This window comes from Manis javanica, chromosome 7 (assembly GCF_040802235.1).
Source record: "Manis javanica isolate MJ-LG chromosome 7, MJ_LKY, whole genome shotgun sequence".
Taxonomy (NCBI): domain Eukaryota; kingdom Metazoa; phylum Chordata; class Mammalia; order Pholidota; family Manidae; genus Manis; species Manis javanica.
The window spans coordinates 32,435,172-32,459,410 of record NC_133162.1 but is presented as its reverse complement, the minus strand read 5'-3'; the positions used below and the strand labels follow the sequence as shown (position 1 = coordinate 32,459,410).

The 24,239-nt window shown below is 36.7% G+C and overlaps 1 protein-coding gene across 2 annotated transcripts in view; it reads left to right on the top strand.

The window, feature by feature from the left end:
* Positions 1-7,675: 7,675 nt before the first annotated feature.
* Positions 7,676-24,239, top strand: part of LOC108409895 (cytochrome P450 2C9-like) — a 47,484-nt gene continuing 30,920 nt past the window's right edge. The window contains exons 1-3 of one of the 2 annotated variants that reach the window (XM_073240654.1): positions 7,676-7,987; positions 9,159-9,321; positions 9,486-9,635. In XM_073240654.1, coding sequence (XP_073096755.1) covers positions 7,820-7,987; positions 9,159-9,321; positions 9,486-9,635 — 481 coding nt within the window. In that variant the 5' untranslated portion in view covers positions 7,676-7,819. The remainder of the gene's footprint in view (positions 7,988-9,158; positions 9,322-9,485; positions 9,636-24,239) is intronic. The other variant, XM_017680687.3, reaches the window with a different exon arrangement.

Sequence of the window (24,239 nt, the reverse complement as noted above, 5' to 3'; positions counted from 1 at the left end):
GACTTTAAGTAAACATGAAACCCTTTCTTATTCCCTTTCTTTCCTTTCCTCTGGCATTTGCGTGGAAAGATAATCCTATCATCTCTATCTCCCAGACTTTTGCTAAGGGGAGTAACCTTTGCCTTTCAGACAACTGGATTTGTCATCAAAAACTCCTAACCCTTAACATTGCCACCTAGAGAAAGTGCTTTATGCCCTAACAGAGTCTGTCTTTGTGTGGTTATCATTCTTCTTGGGCCTATCAAAGTGTAGATAACTGGCACATAGCCAGACAATGCCTTGTAGGTTATTTAACTGTGCCTCAAACTTTTCACAAGTGAAATAAGACATCTCTTGGTTGACTCCTCTGGATTTACACTGTCAAGTTAGGAAAAGCCTACCAGGAGGCATTCATGACTCAGGATTCACTTCCTTTGGCAAGGCTATACTTCCCTGGTTAGGAGTAAACATAAATGAGAATATGATTAGGAACCTCTTCTTAACTTTTGAATATTTATCAGATTCTGTTGCGGAGACAATATTGCCCCAAAAAAGTCATTCTTGATCATTGGCTAGCATTTGATTACCTTTTAGCTGAGCAAGGATGTGTCTGTGCCATAACCTCAATTAACACCACTGGCGAAGTTGAAAGTCATTTACATCTGATCCCTGAACAAACCACTTGGGTTAAAAAGGTGACAACTTCAATGGGATCTTTCTTTGACTTATTTGATTTAATTGATTTGGGTCTTGGGCACCATGGCTTTGAGGTGCGCTCTAAAATAAACATTGGGTATTTTTCAGCTTATAATAATCATAATAATCTCCCTGGTGCATTGTATTCTCTCAAAAGCTTTAAATGCGTATTTGCAGCTGGTAACCACCAAGCAAATGAACTAAGAGTAGATTGTCAAAGAAGAAACAAAGATCTAAAATTCATAGGGAATCACAAAAGACCCTGAATAGCCAAAGCAATCCTGAGAAGGAAGAATAAAGGTGGGAGGATTATGCTCCCCAACTTCAAGCTCTACTACAAAGCCGTAGTAATCAAAACAATTTGGTGCTGGCACAAGAACATACTCATAGATCAATGGAACAGAATGGAGAGCCCAGATATAAACCCACACATACATGGCCAATTAATACATGATAAAGGAACCATGGATATACAATGGGGAAGTGGCAACCTCTTCAACAACTGGTGTTGGGAAAACTGGACTATTGTCTAACTTCATACACAGAAGTAAACTTGAAATGGATCAAAGACCTGAATGTAAGTCAAAACCGTAAAACTCTTAGAGGAAAACATAGGCAAAAATCTCTTCAATATAAATACGAGCAACTTTTTCCTGAACACATCTCCTCGGGCAAGGGAAACAAATTTTGGAAAAATGAACAGATGGGACTACATCAAACTAAAAAGCTTCTGTACATCAAAGGACACCATCAGTAGAACAAAAAGACATCCTACAGTATGAGAGAATATATTCATAAATGATATATCTGATAAGGGGTTAATATCCAAAATATATAAAGAACTCACACACCTCAACACCCAAAAAGCAAATGACCTGATTAAAAAATGGGCAGAGGATCTGGCAGATACTTCTGCAAAGATGAAATTCAGATGGCTGACAGACACATGAAAAGATGTTCCACATCACCAATTATCAGGGAAATGCAATTTAAAACCACAATGAGATATTACCTCATACCAGTTAGGATGGCCAACATCCAAAAGACAAAAAACAGCAAATGTTGGGGAGGATGTGGAGAAAGGGGAACCCTCCTACACTGTTGGTGGAAACGTAAATTAGTTCAACCATTGTGGAGAGCAATATGGAGGTTTCTCAAAAAACTAAAAATAGAAATACCATTTGATCTAGGAATTCAACTCCTAGGAATTTACCCAAAGAAAACAAAATGTCAGATTAGAAAAAACATATACACCCCTTTGTTTATTGCAGCACTATTTACAATAGCCAAAATATGGAAGCAACTTAAGTGTCCATCTGTAGATGAATGGATAAAGAAGAGGTGGTACATATGCACAATGGAATATTATTCAGCCATAAGAAGAAAACAAATCCTACCATTTGCAATAACATGGATAGAGCTGGAGGGTATTATGCTTAGTGAAATAAGCCAGATGGAGAAAGACAAGTACCAAATGATTTCCCTCATTTGTGGAGTATAACAAAGAAAAACTGAAGGAACAAAACAGCAGCAGACTCACAGACTCCAAGAAGGGACTAGCAGTTACCAAAGGGAAGAGGGCGGGGAGGGAGGGAGAAGGGGATTAAGGGGCACTATGATTAGCACACATAATGTAGGTGGGTCATGGGAAATCAGTATAGCATGGAGAAGACAAGTAGTGACTCTCTCTCATCTTACTACACTGATGGACAGTGACTGCAATGGGGTGTGTGTGTGGGACTTGATAATATGGGAGAATGTTGTAACCACAATGTCACTAGTGTGAAAACGTCATCAGTGATACCTTAATAAAAAAATAAAAGTAAAATAAAAAAGGAACAAAGAGAATGAATCACTTAAAGACTGTGAACCTGAAGTGGTGTCCTGTGAATATCCCAGGAGTTAAGCAAAAATGTCATGACCTATGGATACCACACAAAAGGAACAACAAAAGCTGCAAGAACTACAGAGCAGTAGCTTTAGGAGTAGTGCTCATCCCTTACATTTTTATCACATCTCATCTAAGCTGAGAGTCTGATCGAAAGGGGGGAATTGTTAGAAAGAAAATCATAGGTCCAGAATGGAGTCAGTTATTTTAGGAGCCCCATGTCAGCAACCCAAGACTTAATAACTAACTCATTGCAGGTTCAACCCCACCAGAAATGTAACCTTTAACCAGTCAACATGGAATTTTGTGGTTAGCACTTAGAAATTTACTGATAGATCCCTCTGTTCCTCTTAGAAGGGTGACCTTGCCTAAAACAATGCATTTTTTGCTAGTAATTTCCATTTTTTTCCCACTATCTACCTCCTTTTAAAAATCTCTCCTTTTCTGCAACTCAAACAAGCTCTTTTTTATTTGTTACACAGAATGCTGTCCCATTCATGAATTGTTCATTGATTTTTTAAATAACATTATAATAAAAAGGCATTATAAGAGAGGACAACCAAAGACCAATATTTCTCAGGAACATGCATGCAGACATTTGTCAACAGAATAATAACAATTTGAATTCAACAATAAAAAGAATTAAACAGAATGACCAGTTATTAGGATTTATTTCAAGTATGCAACAGTGATTCATCATTTGAAAAATCTAAAGTAAATTATTTTCAACTTGAACTAAAAATTCAATGCAATCCCAGTCAAAAATTTCAGCAAGTTACTTTTCAGACACTGACATTTGATTCTAAGTTTATATGGAGATGCAAAAGACTCAGAATTGCCAACATTATATTGAAGGAGAAGAATAAAGTCAGGGTACTAACAGTATCTGTTTTCAAGACTTACTCTGAAGTTGCAGTAATGAAAACATTGTGGTACTGATGAAAGAATAAACAAATGGATCAGTGGATTGGAAAAGAGAGCCCACACAAATACACTCAATCTTTGACAAAGAAGCAAAGGCTATACAATGGAGAATAGATAGTCTTCTCAACCAATGCTGATGGAACCCTAGGTCACCTACATGCAAAAAAATGAATACACATAGATCGATCTTACACTCTACAAAAGTTAACTCAAAATGGATCATAGAACTAAATGTAGAATATAAAACTTTAAAACTTTTAGAAGATAAACTGGAAAAAATCTAGATGATCTTGAGTTTGGTGATGACTTTTAAAATACATCACTAGAGGCATGCATAATGCATAAAAAAAGAAAATTGATAGGTTGGATTTCATTAAAATTAAAAACTACTTTGAGATGTACTGAGAAGTGAAAAGACAAGTAACAGACTAGGAGTAAGTATTTGCAAAAGACATCTTTGATAAAGGACTGTTACTCATACAAAGAACTCTTAAAACACTCTCAGAAGTATAACAACCCTATTTAAAAATGGGCAATAGATATGAACAGACACCTCAACAAAGGCCATATACAGATGGCAAATGAGCATATGAAAAATGCTCAACATCATATATCCTTAGGGACTTGCAGATAAAAACAGCAATGAGATACCACTTACACATGTATAGAATGGTTAAAATCCAAATCGTTGAAAAACCAAATACTGGCAAGGACATGTCATTAGTAGGAATGCAAAATGGTACAGCCACTTTGGAAGACAGCAATTTCTTAAGAAAAACAAAACATACAGTTTACCATGATCTAGCAACTGCACTCCTTGATATTTATTCAAATGAATTGAAAACTTATTTCCAAAACAAAAACTTGCACATGTTTATAGTTCCCTTATTCATAAACTTAGGTGTTTTTTTATTAAGGTATCAATGATATACACTCTTACGAGGGTTTCACATAAAAAACATTGTGGTATACATTCACCCATATTATCAAGTCCCCCCCCATACCCCATTGAAGTCACTGTCCATCAGTGTAGTAAGATGCCACAGAGTCACTCCTTCTCTGTGCTACACTGTCTTCCCCGTGACCCCCCCTACACCATGTGTACTAATCATAATACCCCTCAATCCCCTTCTCCCTCCCTCCCCACCTGCCCTACCCCACCCCTCCCCTTTGGTAACTGCTAGTCCCTTCTTGGAGTCTGTGAGTCTGCTGCCATTTTGTTCCTTCAGTTTTGCTTCATTGTTACACTCCATAAATGAAGGAAATCATTTGGTACTTGTCTTTCTCCACCTGGCTTATTTCACTGAGCATAATACCCTCCAGCTCCATCCATGATGTTTTCTTCTAACTTATGTTTTTGAATAAACAGAAACATTTGTTACTCATAAACTTAATGTTTATAGTTGCTTTATTTATAACTTTATATCAAAAACTGGAGGCAACCAAAATGTCTTTCAATTGGTGAAAAGATAAACAAACTGTGATATTATTCACTGGCAAAAAGAAATGAGCTATTGAGTCATGAAGAGACATGGAGGAACCATATTCATATTACTGAGTGAAAAAAACTAATGTGAAGACTATATGCTATATAATCCAAATTTAAAACTCTAGAAACAACAAAAAACTATGGAGACAGTAAAACATTGGTGGTTTGCCTGGGGTTTAGGGAGAAGGGATGGATAGATGGAGCACAGGATTTTTAGGGAAATGAAACAGTTTTGTATTGTACTATAATGGATACATGTCATACAATTGTCAAAGTCCGTAGAATGTACAATCTTAAGAGTGAACCCTAATGTAATCTATGGACTTTGGTTTGTATTGTGTCGATACTACTTCATTGCCTGTAACAAATATACAACTGGTGAGGGTGGTTGATTGTGAGAGGCTAGGAGTATGTAGGAGCTATGTAATTTTTGTTTAGTTTTGCTGCTAACATAAAACTGCTCTAAAAAATAAATTCTGCTAATTAAAAAGAAAAGCTCTAATCCTCAACTCTAGCCAAAAATGAAGTTTGCATTAGTCTGTGACAATGGGGAGCATAATGTCGATGCCTTGCTGATCATTTGGACTGTGATGGGAATGCATTTCAATGTGACATGATGTCATTTTCCATGACATCACTGAACCAGGAGGTGGAAAACTGAGATTCTAAGGTGAGGTCTTGCACTGATGCACTGGTGACACTTTATTTCACTGAGTTCATTGCTCATTTGAAAAAATAAAGATAAAACTAGTTCATCCCTTCTACCTTTAAATTATCTTTGATTCTCATTATATAAAAAGAAAGGACCAATCAAGAGCCTTAGCTGAAGGGTGAAGCCCAGCTCAGACACTCATTTCTCAGGCAATAAAATTATTGCTATAAAGAAAGTAACTGAATTTATTTCATGCAAAATAAGCTGGTACAGTTCTTTTAGAGTTAGAGCTAATGTGAGTTAGATAGCAAATTACTGCTTCTCTTTGTCTTGGATGAAATCACCCAAGTCTGGACTCAAGTTAAAAGATTACAAAAGTAAACTTTCCTAACTCCAGTTTTCATCAACAAGTGATGTAATTATTAACTAAATTAATATTAGTCACTGATTGGGAGGAATCACAAAATATTTAATCACAGTACTCATTCAGTAGCCTTGATGACCTCAGTGAGCTTGATGTTTGCTTTAAGGGAATGACTCAGGATGTGAGTTTGTCTCAGCCCTACCACCTGCAGATACCATGTGCTTGGCCCAAGTACTGAATCTCCAAGGTCCAATTTCCAAATCTCCAGAATGGGAATATTTTTAACTTAGGCAAAAGTAATTGAGAGAATCAAAAGAGATATGAGGGGTGTGGAAATTCTCTGCTAATGGTCAAAATCCTGTTAACATGAGGAACAAACTATTTTATAATTAGGTTTTGACAAAAGCTTATTTTTTTATTAATAAAAGAGCTTAGAAAATAACTGCACTAATTAGTTTAGAACAAGTGTGGTATTTTTTTAGAATGCATGTTTTTAAAGTATTATCATTAGTGATCTAGTAAAATATATTATTCCCATGATACTGAGATCCTCACAGCCACTCACTGTCTTCTGCTGTCCAGGTCTGCATGTTGTGGTGGTTCTGTGCTGTGGGTCTGTTTAATCAAGTCCCTGTCTTTCATCCTCCACTGAATCCATGTGTCTAAAATCCATTCTGTCTAAAATCTCCCTTCCTTGCTTTGTATACTTGATCATACTATTTCTGGCAAAGACAGACTCAAAAAGGTGACAGAAGAAGCAGTATTTTCAGGCAGTGAGGAGGTTGGGGAAGACATAGTTTCTTCAAGCCTCCCCACCCCTAAATTCTTTAGATTGGCTCTTCTCTCAAATATGTTGAGTAAGTTTCACTTCTGCAGTGATGGAGATGAGAGGATCCCTTTTATTATTTTTTTTCTCTTTAGAATCTATTACCCTTTTATTCCTGAAGTCAAATATTCAATGTGAAGCCTGTTATTTTATGAACCATGAATGAGTGTATATTCAGAGTTATGTGTTTGGGGGTTTTGTTTTGTTTTTCTAAATTGTTCTTGAAGAGCTATGGTGTGAGTGTATCACAGTGGGCATTAAACCATCTCAGTTTAAATCCTAGTTTTGTCAATTATGAGCTGTGTGACACTGGACAGGTCTCCTGTTCTCCCAGAATCTTCCTTTTCCCCAATTGAAAAATACAAAATAATAATCTCTACTTTCCAGAGTGGTTTTTTGTGGGGGCATGGGAGTGATTTCATGGTCAGAGACATGTAAATGTATTTAACTAATTGTGTTTGTGTGTTTGGTCATTTCAGATTTTGAGTTATAGCTGTTTTATGTATAGGCAGCTGTAATCTTAGTATAGCGTTTTAAAATATTTGAAAATCTTTCACTTTCAAAGACAAAGTATCCTAGTATTACATACAGCGTTACAAATAAACATTTTGTATATATAAGGCATAGAATACACGATTGTACTCAAAATCATAAATCCCCGACTAGTCATTGATTTGAATCCAATTTTGAGCCATTCTGGATTATGAGTTCAGTGTTTCTCAATCCTGGCTGCACATTAGAGCCACCTTTTTGTAAAGAAATAATTATCAGCACCTGGACTTCAAGCCAGTACAATTAAACGGGAATCCCCAGAGTAGTCACTGGATAGAAATAAAATAAGACTAAAGGACACTATCAGTGGGCCAAAGTTCACTCAGAAGAGAGTATAAAGTGGATGCTGTTGACTGGTTCCTGTATATTTTAGAGAGGCACAGGTTGAGGTAGCAGGGACTGCTACAAAAGCTTTAGACCACAGGGTTGTCTAAGAAGAGAAAGCTTCAATGGATGCGGTTGTGGTCCTGGTGCTCTGTCTCTCCTGTTGTCTTCTCCTTTCACTCTGGAAACAGAGCTCTGGAAAAGGGAAGCTTCCACCTGGGCCTACTCCTCTCCCAATTATTGGAAATATCCTACAGTTAGATATTAAGAATACCAGCAAAACCTTAAGCAATGTAAGTATGTTTTATACTTCTCCTGTGGCTTGCAAAGGGTATACAAATTAACCTGTTTTTAAAATGAAATAAATTCCTGGGGGCACACTATTAAAATAGGTCATTGTAAAGTAAATAGTCATTTACCTATGATTTATGATGTTTCCCTTGCCTTTTCCAGTGTGTCACTATCAGAAATAGTGGCATGAAATAATATGTTTTGTGAATAGTGGAACATTTAAGTCTTTCTGTGATAGAATCAGAATAATAAAATGGCAAAAGCTGGGACTGTTGCTTCCCTTTGTTTCACAGCCATTTGCTGATACTTGGCTGAAGGTAAATGATAAGGGAAGTGTTTTGTGATTATAGATTTCATTCCAGGTCATGTATATAAACTGTGTGTTTTGTTTAGATAGCCATGAAAACTGCACTTCTCTAAAGTGCATCAGCGAATTTTGTCTGATGTTGGAAATAGCTCTGGTTCAGGACCAGCATGAGTGAATGAAAATAAGTAGTAATTAGAATCCAATTGGAGGTAACAGCATCCATTTGGACTGTACAAACTGCTTCCATGAGATGTTGTATGTCCTGGCCCTGCCTCTGTGAGGCTCACTTTCCTTCTGTGTTAATAGCAGTGACTCACAAGCTAGGCTGGGCACTAGAGTTACCTGAATTGATTTTTAAAATATGAATTTCTAGTATTTATTACAGAGCTACTGAATCAGAATTCTTATTGGAAGAACTCTGAAGGGTATCTTGAAGCAGTCAGCTGGGTATTGGTCTAAAATGGTCATTAAGGATTGATATATTACTGAAGGATCAGAGATCAAATAAGAAGAGGTTCAAACTTAGGTCTTCTATGCAGTAGCCATGGATGCTGGAAGGGAATTGGATTCTCTGACCTCAGTTTCCTTATTTGCAAATGGAGCAAATAAACCTGATGAAGGTGCTCTTTTGAGGATTAATTGTAATCTGGGTACCAATTATCTGTCCATTGCCAGGCACATGGCAGACTATCCATACATGGCAGCTACAGCAATCAACCTCATATTTATGTACTAAATTCAGAAATATTTTAGGCTATGTGTAGCAGAATAAAAACAAAAATAGGATAATAGCATTCTGAATCAGGCACAGTACATTATGAAATAGTGACTTTTGCTATTATTTGCATCTCCTTTCCATTTCCCAGCTCTCAAAAATATATGGGCCTGTGTTCACTTTGTATTTTGGCATGAGGCCCACTGTGGTGCTCTATGGATATGAAGCAGTGAAGGAAGCTCTGATTGATATGGGAGAGAAGTTTTCTGGAAGAGGCAGTTTTCCAGTGGCTGAAAAAGCTGGTAAAGGACTTGGTAGGTGTATGGGTCTGTGTGCAGCATTGATAACAGGGGTGGGACAATGGAAAATAGGAATTTCACCATCTCAGCAGAGCTTGGCCCATCTGCAAGGCTATGAGTGTCAGCATCCTCCTCCTTGTCTAGAGCTTCCCTTTTATTTTCTGTTTCCCCTCTGGCAGGAATCATTTTCAGCAATGGGAAGGAATGGAGGGAGATCCGGCGCTTCTCCCTGATGACCCTGCGGAATTTCGGGATGGGGAAGAGGAGCATTGAGGATCGCGTTCAAGAGGAAGCCCGCTGCCTTGTGGAGGAGTTGAGAAAAACCAATGGTGGGTGATTGATTCTGTACTCTGTAACTCTGGCCTTAACAGACTATTTTCTAATGATGTGCTTGGAAACATTCAAGGGGTGGTCAAATTTTTCATTAGGGGTAGTGATCGTCAGCTCTGGTGAGAGAGGGAGGGTGTGAAGCAGAGGGCCAAGGCAGCTTTTCTGTATCTGTGCACACAAAAGGTTATTTAATACTATTCTCTCCTGAACTTTGTTTTCAAGTCAGAAATCACAGAGTAGTTTTGAGTCATTTTCTGAATGAGAGAACAATGTATTAACTATAACTTAAATGTGCATTCTCTATTGCACAGCATATGGCCAGGAAATACTTGTCAAGTGGACATGGTAGTAAGGAACTTAGTATCCTTTTATGGAGCATGAAAAAAGTGACATGTGCTTTCACTTAATTGAACTATACTTATATGGTCAGCCTCACGGACATGTCTGAGAGCCATCTATGCTTTCAATCACTTAGACATTATCTTAGTGCAGTTCTCATCAATTATGATTTCTCTGTAAAGACAGCACTATTTTAAAAATATCATTATTATTTCTTGTTACCTAATACTCATAGTATGATTTATATTTTTGAATAAATATGTGCTAATCATAATTCTCCAAAATACACAAATACCAAGTTATAAAATATTTTATTTAACTAGATTTCAACCATAATCAATAACTGCTTACCCTGTCTTCTCAAGTAGAAATTTGGCTCTGTCTCCCATTGCCGGTTGGTTATAAAGAGTCACAAAGATTCTGATTTTCCGCCTGGATTACAAATTTTTAATTTTTAACTCTTTCTTCCAAATTATGTGTAAGACTGAAAACCAGATTTTACCTGTTAGTTACATATGGACAGAGATATCCCCAAGGCTTTCCAAATTACCCTCCACCTATCTAGCTAAAATAAAAGTTCTTTTAAAGTTTAGAGCCCAGGAACATTTAAAGGAGCCTGGCATAGAAGCCACTTACTAAACGTTTCTTTTTATAACATGCCCTATCATTTCTTCTCAACACTTTACAAACATTTATAGTAAAAAAAAAAACCCACATAATATGAGAGAAACAAATTATAAAGTATACATTACAGTATTATTAACTATAATCACATTGTTGTACAGCCTGTCTCTAGAACTCTTCATCTTGCATGACTGATACTCCATACCCATTGAACTGTGACTCCATTTCCCTAGGCATTGGCAGTCAACATTCTACTTTTTGTTTCTTTGAGTTTAACTACTTTAGCTACTTCATATAAGTAGAATCATGCAATATTTGAGCTTCTGTAATCTGCTTATTTCACTTAGCACAGTGTCCTCAAGATTCATCCATGTTGCATTTGACAAGATTTCTTTCATTTTATGGTTGAATGATATTCTAATATATGTAATTACTGTATTTTCTTTATTCATTCATCTTTGATAGGCATTTAAGTTATTGTGAATAATGCTGCAGTGTACTTGAGAGTGCAAATATCTCTTTGAGCTCCTGACTGATTCTTTTGGATAAATATTCAGAAGTGAGATTTTTGGGTCATGTGGCAGTTCTATTTTTATTTTTTTGAGGACCTTACATACTGTTTTCCATAGTAGCTGCACCATTTTACATTCTATCAACTGTGTATAGGAGGTCAATTTCATCATACCCTCACCAGCCCTTGTTATTTCCTTCCTTTCTTTTTTTTATAATGGTCGTCCTCTATATAAGGTGATACCTCATTGCTTTTGATTTGTGTTGCCTAATGGTTAGTGATATTGAGCATCTTTTCATATACCTGTTGATTATTTGTATGTCTTCCTCTTCTTTTTCATGAGCACAATATGTTATTTAACTCATTAATGAGGAAATCAGTTATAACCAGCTGTAACAAGGTGTTGCAATCAGTTCAAAGATGAGGGGGTCAAAGAATAAAAACTTATATAGGGTAAAGGAGTATTGATGTGAATGTGCAATGAAGGCAAAACTAAGAAAGTCAATTGAGCGTCTACTGGATAAAACATAATTTGTATATCTGTAGACAAGAATTACTCTGAATTGCTCTCAGTTATTGGTAATTTACAAAGTGGCAAAGTATCTCCCACAGACTTAGATAAAGCTGAAGTATGAGCTATAGACAGTGCATAGTTTTTTGCTGAAGCGCACATTTTCTTTGCACTGTAGCCTAACTACACCTACATATATAGCTTTTTCAAAACCATGAATTTTCCTGAAAGATGGTGGTCTATACTCAATATTTTCCCCCAGCTTTATTGAGATACAATTGATATATAACAATATGTAAGTTTAAGGTACACAGTATGTTGATTTGATATACTCATATATTGCAGTATGATTACTGTACCATCTAAGAACTCCATCAAGTCACATAATTACCATTTCTTGGAAAACATTTAAGATCTACTCTCAGCAACTTTCAAGTATATAATACAGTGTTGTTAACTATAATTGCAATGCTAGGCACTAGATTCCTAGAACTTACTCATCTTCTAACTGAAATTTTACTCTTTGTGTAGCATTTCCCCATTTTCCCCACACCCCAGCCCCTGATAACCACCTTTGTACTGTCTCGGAGTTCAACTTTTTAGATTCTACATATAAGTGATATTATACAGTATTTGCCTTCCTCTGTCTGACTTATTTCACTTAGCATAATGCCCTTAGGGTCCATCCATGTTGTCATAATGGCAGAATTTCCTTCTTTTTTATGGTTGAATAATACTCCATTTTGTATGTATATATTCTATCTATCTATCTCATATCTTCTTTATATATTATCCATTGATGTTTCCATATCTTGCCTATAGTAATAATGCTGCAATAAACATGGGAGTCCAGACATATCTTCAATACCTGTTTTAATTTCCTTCAGATATATACCAGGGGGTAGTATTACTGGATTATAAGGTAGTTCTATTTTTAATTTTTTGAAGACCTCCATACTTTTTCAAATACTGGCTGTATCAATTTCCTTGCCCACCAATAGTGCACAGGGGTTCCCTTTTCTCCACATCCTTGCCAACACTTGTTATCTTTTGAGTTTTGGTGATAGCCATTCTAACTTGTGAAGTGATAATCTCATTGTGGTTTTGATTTGTATTTCCCAATGATTAGTGATGTTGAACACCTTTTCGTGTACCTGTTGGCCATTTGTATGTCTTCTTTAGAAAATTGTCTATTCAGTTCCTCTGCCTATTTTTAAGTAGATTTTTTTCTATTGAGTTGTATGAGTTCTTTACATATTTTGGATATTAACCCCTTATCAGATATATGGTTTGCAAATATTTTTTCCCATGTTGTAGACTGCCTTTTCATTTGTTGATCATTTGTTTTGCTGTGCAGAAAGCTTTTTAGTTTGGTGTCCCACTTGTGCTTTGGTGTCATATCCAAAAAAATCATTCCTAAGACCAATGTCAAGAATCCTTTTTCTCTCTGTTTTCTTCTGGGACTTTCATGGTTTAAGGTGTTAACATTTAAGTCTTTAATCCATTTCAAGTTAACTTTTGTAAATGCTATAAGATAGGGGACCTGTTTCATCCTTTTGCATATGAATATCCAGTTTTCCCATCACCATTTATTGAAGAGACTGTCCTTTCCACATTGAGTATTCTTGACTCCCTTGTCAAATATTAGTTGATAGTATGTGAGTGGGTTTATTTTTGGGCTGTTGGTTCTACTCCACTGGTCTGTATGTCTGTTTTTATGCCAGTACCAAACTGTTTTGATTTCTCAGCTTTGTGATATAATTTTAAATCAGGAAGTTTAATACTTTCAGCTTTTTTTCTTCTTTCTTGGCATTGCTTTGGAAATTTGGAGTTTTGTGGTTCCATATGAATTTTAGAATTGTTTTTATATTTTAAAAAATTCCATTAGACTTTTTGATAAGGATTGCATTGAATCTAGAGATGACTTTGGGTAATATGGACATTTCTACAATTCTCATACTTTTGATCTGTGAACACTGGATATCTTTCTATTTATTTGTGCCTTCAATTACTTTCATCAGTGTCTTATGAGAGAGATCAGTGTACAGATTTTTTACTTCCTTTGTTACATTTATTCCTAAGTAGTCTGTTGTTTTGTTTATTTGTTGTTTTTTGCTATTTAAAATGGGATTATTATTTTAAATGGGATATTATTACTACATGGATGGACCTAGATGGTATTATGCTAAGTGAAATAAATAAGACAGAAAAAGATGAATATTGTATGATTTCACTTATATGTGGAAGCTAAAAAACAAAGCAAAAGTACAAACAAACAAAACTGAAATAAACTCATAACAAAGAGAACAGACAGGTGGTTACCATGGGTGGTGGGGGGGATGAGTGAAGTAGATGGAAGGGGAAAAAAATTAGTGAGATTGTTTGATGTCTTGATCTGGGCAATGGTTACATGTCAATATTCATCAAGCTGTACGCTAAGATCTGTACACTTTATTGAATGTACCTCAATTTCTTTTAAATGGGATTATTTTCTTTCTTTTTCAGAGAGTTTGTTGTCAGTATATAGAAACACGAATTATTTTTGTATGTTGGTTTCCTATGCTGCAAGGTTTCTGCACAGAAATAGTCCTAACAGTAGTTCTGTTGTATGTGAAAAGTTACTTTTTTCTTCCTCTATCAAAATTCTCTTTGTCTTTTACTTTTGACAATTTCATTATAACGTATTGTGATGTGTTCTTCCACATACAACAACAATTATAGTATTATACCCAGCAGTGATAATCGTATAACTAACTCCTTTTGGGTTTCCAGACCCAATTCCAATTTATATGTGTGTATTTTTTGGGACAGGGTCTTCCCACACATTAACACCAAGCAATTCTTGAACACCAGCAGGGTGTCTGAAAACTCAGTTCTGATGCTATTTGCCCAGAGACAACACCAGATTCCCCAGGTTAAAGGCTCTGTCCTACAAGACTGCACTCCCCCTGCCACTCCAGATGCTGGTCAGAAGCCCCAGGCTATTACGTGTGCTTCTGACCTACTGGCTACAGATTGGAGGTTCCAGTGACCTCCCCTTTAGTTCGATTAATTTGCTAGAGTGGCTCACAGAATTCAGGAAAACACTTATGTTTACCAGTTTAATAAAGGATACCATAAAGGATGTAAGTTAACAGCCAGATGAAGAGATGCATAGGGCAAGATTCCAAATAAAGGAGCTTCTATCCTTGTGGAGCTTGGGGCCTGGCTTGCTGGCATGTGGAGGTGTTCTGGTTCCCCAAGCATGGAAGCTCTTTGACAGGGAAGCAGGATCCAAAAGAGCAATAAGCTCTTCTCAGAGTTCTTTTGTGAGGGGTTCATTGCATAGTCATGATTGACTAAATCTTTGGCCATTGGCTGATTCAGCCCCCAGCCCCTGTCCTTGGGTGGGGTCCAAAAGTCACTCATTAACATGACAAAACACCTCTTTCACCTTTACTACTTGGCAGTGTTTCCAGAACTGTGGATGAAGGCCAAATATCTAGGAAATATATATATTTGGTCATCTAGATGACCAAATATATGTATTTCTTAAAACTCATTATGTCACATGTATCTCAAAGTGGATTTCTTTTGTTCATCTTTGTTATAGCATGTTGGCCTTCTTGAATCTGGGTGTCATTTTTTCCCCCCAGATATGGGAAGTTTTCTGCCATTGCTTTTTCATACAGCTTTCTGCCCCTTTCCCTCTCTCTTCTCCCATAAAGTGTATTTTGACCCATTTGTTGGTATCCTATAAGTCCCTTAGGCTTTCTTCACTCCCTTTCATTTTCCTTTTGTTCTTCTGATTAAATAGTGTCTTTGGGTTTGCTTTCTTCTGCTTGGTCAAGTCTGTTATTGAAGCTTGCTAGCAAATTTTTAGGTAAGTTACTGTGTTCTTCAAGCCCCTAAATTTCTGCTTTTTAGTTCTTTTTCATGTGTTCTGTATCTTTTATCACATTCTCATATGCATCATTTTCTGAGGCTCATGGAGCATCTTTTTTTTTTTAAATTCTTTCTTCAGGTAAGTTATATGAACCCATTTTGTTAGCATATGTTTCTGGAGATTCAGTTTGTACCTTTGTTTGAGTCATGTCTCCTGCTTCTTTATGTGTTTTCATTACTTCATGTTCAGATCTGTGAATCTGAAAAAACTGCCACATTTTCCTGTCTATATGGACTGGATTTTTATAGGGCAAACCCATCCCCAAGCATACTGGCTTGAGACTCTGAGGGCCTGTGAAAACGTTTTCTTTTGGTGGATGAAATTCCTCTGGACCTGTGCATACATTTTCACAATCAGAAACACTTGCTGGTTTCTTTTGCAGGCACTAGTAATCTCTTGCTCCCTTTGTTGTCTATCTATAGCAGTGGAATTTTCTGGTTCAAGAGAAATTAAGTTACTAACTCACCTTTTTCTCAAAATTAGTAAGCTCCCCCTCAGTGCTCCAAGCCATGTGAAACAGATACCATACCCTTGGGTAGTACTCCATAAAGCCAAAATGCCAGATGCATGATCCACTTCTCTCCCTTCCCCTTGAAGAATAAGCCTCAAGTTGTGCAACTTTTTTACATCATGCCAAGCCATGCTGGCCAGGGCATGCCACTAGAAATATTGTCCTTTATTTTTAGTGGTCCTGGGCATCCAGACTATGCCAGTTCTATAAGCATTCCAAGTAGGTAAGGCAGAAACCGGTCCCTCAGGCAACCCATTGAAATGCTGGTGCATTAGATGCAGGCTCCATCCTCTTTCCTATGATGGCATAATCACAACCTGGGGCTTTCACTTCCAGCTTGGGGGAGATGCTGATTCAGGTAAAGTAAAATTACTCTTACTAGTATTATTTTTCCTGAAGGTTTTACATATTGGGTGGGCAGGGTACAGGGAGGTGAGCATTCTTTCTATCAGGAGCTAAACTGTCCCACTGAATAGTCACTGTGTATGCCCATTCTTTTCTTTTTTTTTAAATTGAAGTATAGTATAGAATTTTAGTTGAATGTATTTAATTGAAATACATTATATTGGTTTCAAGTATACAACATAGTGATTCAACAGTTATCTACATTATTAGACATTGACCTCAACTAGTATAGTTATTATCAGTCAACAAAGAAAGCTGTTACAGAATTATTGACCATATTCTCTATGCTATTCTTTCATCATTCTAACTATATTATGATTAATATTATATTTATCTTTAAATATATTATCTTTATCCCCATCACCTCTTTCATCCCCCCACCTCAACCATTCTCCCAAGGTAACCACCAGTCACTTCTCAGTCTCTTTTGCTCATTGTGTTTGATTTTTTATTTTTTTATGAAGATGTTGGATTTTTATTATTAAATTGTTCATATTTTCATGCAAGGCTCTTGCATCACTGTACAAAAATAGCACCAGAAAACATAGTATATTGCAAAATTAAGACAGTATTGTTCAACTGGAAAAAGATGGCGACATGAGAAGTGAGGCAGAAATCTCCTCCCAAAACCACATATAATATGAAAATACAGCAAATACAACTAATTCTAAAAGAGTGACCAGAAGAAAGACAGCAACAGACTGCCCATATCTGGGACAAAAAGAAGAAGATCTCACAGAAAAGGGTAAAGTAACAAAGCCATGATCTGGTGGGACCCAAGCTCTCACCCCACCCTAGCTCACTGGCAGGAGGAAGAGAAACAGAGTGGGGAGGGAGAAGAAGCCCAGGACTGCTAAATATCCAGCCCTGGAGATCTACTCCAGGAGCATGAACCCACATTGCATGGTGCTCTGAAGACTAGAGGGGTTGCAAAGCAAAGACAGGCGGGACACTCAGAGAGACTGAGATTCCAGCTGCTTGTGGAGAACAGATACCTACAACCAGCCACTCTGGGACAAAAGAAAGGCAGGTGCTTTGAAAGACTTCTCAATAGTGAGAGGGTTGCTAAAGGGGGAAAGATTACACAGAGCTTGCTGCTCAGGGGAAGGGACAGGTGGACAAAATCATCCTGGCACACTCAGCCCAGCACATTAGGAAATTTCAGGAGCTTCAGGTGCTCCATCCCCCTGGTTGGCAATGTAGCCCAGAGGACCCCCACCACGATACACAGCATGCCACCCCTTCCTCCAGGCTGGCGCTGGCTCACAAATCTGCTGCCTCTGCCATCGTGCGAGGCCAGCTGGAGGGCAGCTCCACCTATGGCAGCTACAAAGGCATAATACAGAGGCTGTTCCCTGCATGCTCAGCCCAGTGGCCCTGGCATTGGAGGCACTTACTATGGCTAGGAAGCAAGAAAGAGCTCTGTCTCCCAGCAGGCACTGGTGCCACTCACCTGCAACCCCTGCCACTCCTCCAGGCCAGCCAGATGGCAGCCCCACTTGTGGCAGCTATAAGGGTGTATTCAAGAGGCTGCTCCCTGCCTGCTCTGCTCACAGGCTCTGGCAATGAAGGCAGGCACTGCAACTGGGAAATAGGAAAGAGCTCTTTTCTACAAGCAGACACTGGTGCCGATTGCCTGTGACCCCCACCATTACTCCAGGTGCTGGGAAGCTCTGGAGAATAGATATTCTGGGCATTACAGGGCACTGCCTCCACAAAGCTATTATTCCATATTATTCTGTAGGATTATATAAAGGCAGAAGAACCTTGTTCAATCTAAAATCCCTCAAAAACCAGAAAGAGGACTCAGTGAAACTGAAGTCACCAATCTTCCTGATAAAGATTTCAAAATAAAAATCATAAACATCCTAACAGAGCTACATAAAAATATTCAAGATCTCAGGGACAAATTCAAGAGACAGAACCTTCAAAAAATACAATATCTGAAATGAAACATACAATGGAAGGACTTAAAAGTAGACTACAAGAGGTAGGGTGATGGTAAATGGAATAGAAATTAGAGAATAGGAGCACAAAGAAGCTGAGGCAGAGAGAGAAAAAAGGATCTGTAGGAATGAAAGAATAACAAGGCAACTCTGACCAATCCAAACAGAACAATATTCACATTATAGGGGTACCAGAAGAAGAAGAGAGAGAGAAAAGGGGATAGAAAGTGTCTTTGAAGAAATAATTGCTGAAAACTTCCCCAATCTGGGGAAGGAAATAGTCTCTCAGGTCATTGAAGTGCACAGATCTCCCAACACAAGGGACCCAAGGAAGACAACAGATAATAATTAAAATGGCAAAGAACAAGGATAAGGACACAGTATTAAAAGCAGTCAGAGAGAGAAAAAGATCACACACAAAGTAAAACCCACCAGGCTATCATCAGACATCTCAGCAGAAACCTTATAGTCCAGAATGGGAGTGGCATTATATATTTAGTGCAATGAAACTGAAGGGTTTGGACCCAGAATGCTCTACCCAGCAAGATTATCATTTAAATTCAGAGCAGGGGTAAATAATTTCCAGATAAGCAAAAGTTGAGAGAATTTACCTCCCACAAACCATCTCTACAGTGTATTTTGGAGGGACTGCTATAGAAGGGAGTGTTCCTAAGACTAAACAGCTGTCACCAGATAAAATAAAACCACAGTAAAGGAATGAGACCAATTAATTACTAAACAAATGCAAAATTAAGTTAACTACCCTAAAGTTAGTAAAGGGATACACAAAGAGTACAGAATATGATACCTAATATATAAAGAATGGAGGAGGAAGAAAAAGGAGGGAAAAAAAGAACCTTTAGATTGTGTTTGTACTAGCATACTAAGTGAGTTAAGTTGCACTGTTAGATAGTAAAGAGGCTGCCCTTGAACCTTTGGTAATCACAAAGCTAAAGCCTGCAATGGCAATAAGTACATGCCTATCGACAATCACCCTAAATGTAAATGGTCTGAATGCACCAATCAAAAGACGTAGTCACTGAATGGATAAAAAAACAAGACCTGTCTATATGCCTACAAGAGACTCACTTCAAACCCAAAGACATACGCAGACTAAAAGTGAAGGGATGGAAAAAGAAATTTCATGCAACTAATAGGGAGAAAAAAGCAGGAGTTGCAGTACTTGTATCAGACAAGATAGACTTCAAAACAAAGAAAGTAACAAGACATAAAGAAGGACATTACATAATGATAAAGGAGTCAGTCCAACAAGAGGATATAACCATTACAAATAATCTATGCACCCAACATAGGAGCATCCAAATATGTACAACGAATACTAACAGAATTAAAGGGGAAATAGAATGCAATGCATTCATTTTAGCAGACTTCAACACACCACTCACTCCAAAAGACAGATCAACCAGTCAGAAAATAAGTAAGGAGACAGAGGTATGAACTACACATTAGAACAGATGGACCTAACAGATATCTACAGAACTCTCCACCCAAGAGCAGCAGGGTACACATTCTTCTCAAGTGCACATGGAACATTTTCCAGAATAGATCACATACTAGGCCACAAAATGAGCTGCAGTAAATTCAAAACGATTGAAATTATATCAACTAACTTCTCAGACAAAAAGGTATGAAAGAAATACATTGTACAAATAAAACAAAAAAAGCCCACAAACACATGAGGCTTAACAACATGCTCCTAGATAATCAATGGGTCAATGACCAAATTAAAACAGATCAAGCATGGACACAAATGAAAACAACAGCTCAACACCCTAACTTCCTTGGAATGCAGTGAAAGCAGTTCAAAGAGGAAAGTATATAGCAATACAGGCCTATCTCAAGAAAGAAGAACAATCCCACATGAACAATCTAAACTCACAATTAAAACAGCTAGATAAAGAAGAACAAATGAGGCCCAATGTCAGTAGAAGGAGGGACATAATAAAGATCAGAGAAGAAATAAATAAAATGGAGAAGATAAAACAATATAAAGAATTAATGAAAATAAGTGCTGGTTCTTTGAGAAAATAAACAAAATAGATAAACCCCTAGCCAGACTGAGCAAGAAAAAAAGAGAGTCTACACACATAAACAGAATCAGAAGTGAGAAAAGAAAAATCACTATGGATACCACAGAGACCCAAAGAACTATTACAGAATACTATGAAAAATTATATGCTAAGAAATTGGATAATCTAGAAGAAATGGACAACTCTCTAGAAAAATACAACTTTCCAGGACTGACCCAGGAAGAAATAGAAAATACGAACAGACCAATTACCAGCAATAAAATCAAAGTGGTAATCAAAAAACTACCCAAGAACAAAAGTCCTGCATGAGATGGCTTCACTGCTGATTTTTATCAGACATTTAGAGAAGACCTAGTATCCATCCTCCTTAAAGTTTTCCAAAAGGTAGAAGAAGAGGGAATGCTTCCAAACTCATTGTATGAGGCCAGTATCACTGTAATACCAGGCAGAAACACCACACACAAAAAAAGAAAATTAGAGGCCAATATCCCTGATGAACATAGATGCAAAAATACTCAACAAAATATCAGCAAACTGATACAAAAATAATCAAAAAGATCATCCATCATAATCAAGTAGGATTTATTTCAAGGATGCAAGGCTGGTATAATATTCAAAAATCCATCAACATCATACACCACATCAACAAAAAGAAGGACAAAAATAAAATGATCATCTCCATAAATGCTGAAAAAGCATTTGACAAAATTCAACATCCATTCATAATAAAAACTCTCAACAAAATAAGTATAGATTGCAAGCACCTCAACATAAGGAAGACCATTTATGATAAACCGACAGCCAACATCATACTTAACAGCAAAAGGCTGAAAGCTTTTCTTCTAAGATTGGGAACAAGACAAGGATGCCCTCTCTCCCCAATTTTGTTCAACGTAGTACTGGAGGTCCTAGCCAAGGCAATCAGACAACACAAGGAAATAAAAGACATCCAGATTGGTAAGGAAGAAGTTATACTGTCACTGTTTGCAGATGACATGATATTGTACTTAAAAAACCCTAAAGAATCAACCCCAAAACTACTAGACCTAATATCTGAATTCAGCAAAGTTGCAGGATACAAAATTACTCTATAGGAATGCAACAGATTTCTGTATGTTGATTTTGTATCCTGTGTCTTTGCTGAATCAATTTTTTAGTTATAATAGGTTTTTTTGTTGATTGTTTAGTTTTCTATATATAGTATCATGTCATCACCAAATAGTGAGTTTTACTTTTTCCTTACCAATCTAGATGCCTTTTATTTATTTTTCTTGTGTGATTTCTGTGGCTAGGACCTCCAGTACTATGTTGAGTAAAAGTGGTGAGAGTAGGCATCCTTGTCTTATTCCTGATCTTAGAGGAAAATCTTTCAGCTTTTCACTATCAAGTATAATATTAGTTGTGGGTATGTCATATATGACTTTTATTATGTTGTGGTATGTACCCTCTATATCCATTTTGTTAAGAGCTTTATCTTGAATGGATATTGAATTTTGTCAAATGCTTTTTCAGCATCTATTAAGATAACCATACAGTTTTTATTCTTCCTTTTGTTTATGTGGTGTATTACATTGATTGATTTACAAATATTGAACTATCCTTTCATTCCTGAAATAAATCCCACTTGGTCATGGTGGATGATCCTTTTGATGTATTTTTGAATTCAGTTGGTCAATATTTTGTTGAGGATATTGGTCTATAATTTTTTTTTTCTCTCTCTTTTTTTGTAGTGTCTTTGCCTGGTTTTGGCATTAGAGTGATGCTGGCCTCATAGAATGAATTTGGAAGTATTCCCTCATCTTCTATTTTTTAGAATATTTTTAGAAGGATGAGTATTAGCTCTTCTTTAAATGTTTGGTAAAATTCATCTGTGAAACCCTCTGGTTCTGAACTTTTGTTTTTTGGGAGTTTATTTATTCAATTCCACTGGTTGTAATTGGTCTATTTAGATATTGTTTCTTCCTGAGTCTCTTGAAAGATTGTACATTTCTAGGAATTTGTCCATTTCTTCTACACTGTTAGTTTACTGGCAAATAATTTTTCATAGAATTCTCATAATCTTTTGAGTTGCTGTGGTGTCGGTTATAATTTTCCCTTTTTCATTTCTGATTTTATTTGTGTCCTCCTCTTTTCTTAATAAGTCTGGATAGAAGTTTGTCTATTTTGTTTACCTCTGAAAGAACCATCTCCTGGTTTCATTGATTTTTTTTCTATTGTTTTATTATTCTCTATTTTACTTATTTCTGCTCTGATCTTTATTATTTCCCTCATTCTACTAAATTTGGGCATTTTTTGTTATACTTTTTCTAGTTACTTTAGTTTATTTGGGTATGTCCTTGTTTCTTGGGGTAGGCCTGTATTGCTATGTACTTCCCTTAGAACTACTTTTGCTGTATCCCACATATTTTGAACTGTTGCATTTCTGTTTTCATTTGTCTCCATATATTGTTTGATTTCCTCTTTGATTTCTTCCTTGATCCACTGACTATTTAGATGGATGTTTTTTAGCCTCCATGTGTTTGTGGGGTTTTGGTTTCTTCATGTAATGAATTTCTAGTTTCATACCATTATGGTCTGAAAAGTTCAATCCTCCTGAATTTATTAAGGTTTTTGTTTTTGTCCTAATATGTGTCTACTCTGGATAATGTTCCTTGTGCACTTAAGAATGTGTGCCCTATTTTGGGGTGAAATGTTCTGTATATATGTGTAAAGTCTAATGTGTCTTTCAATGCCTCTGTTTCCTTATTTATTTTCTGTCAGGATGATCTACCCATTGATGTTATGGTGGAGGGGGCAGTTATAATCCCTTAAGATGAATGTGTTGCTGTCTGTTTCTCCCTTTAGGTCTGCTAGATATGCTTTATATATTTAGGAGCTCCTATGTTGGGTGCATAGATATTTACAATTGTTATATCCTCTTGTTGGACTGATCTCTTTATGGGTATGTAATGTCCTTGTCTCTTATTACTTTCTTTGTTTCGAAGTCTACTTGGTCTGATGTAAGCACTGTTACTCCTGCTTTTTTCTCCTTTTTATTTGCATGAAATATCTTTTTCTATCCCTTCACACTCAGTCTAAATAAGTCTTTAGGTCTGAAATGTGCCTCTTGCGGGAAGCATGTAGATGGATCTTGCTTCTTTATCCATTCAGTCACCCTATGTCTTTTGATCAGTCCATTTATATTTAAGGTAATTATTGACATGTATGTACTTATTGCTAATTTATTGTTTCCTGGATGTTTTTGTAGTTACTCTCTTCCTTTCTTCTTCTCTGGTACTCTTGTTGATGGTTTTCTTTAGTGTTATTCTTGGATTTTAAAAAATTTTTTATTTATCTATTACAGGCTTTAAGTTTGTGGTTACCATAAGACAGATAGTTTCCTAAGTATATAGCAGTCTATAATAAGTTGATAGTTGCTCGATTTCAAACACAATCTAAAGGTACTACTTTTTCATTTGTCCTCCTCCTCACTTTATATGTATGATGTCATAGCCTACATCTTCTGCATATCCTTTGCCTAATTTTGTGTATGTTTGATTTTAGTACTTTTGTTTTTGAACATCCTACTTGCTTTGTAAGTAATTCATCTACTACTTTTATTGTAGGTTTATTTTCACTGATGAAAAATACCTAAGACTTATGAACATTTCCTTCCAAAGAAGTCCCTTTAGTCTATCCTGTATGGTGGTGATGAATTGGTTCCACCTTCATTTATCTGAGAAGCTTTTAATCTCTCCTTCAATTCTGAATGATAACCTTGATGGATAGAGAATTCTCAGT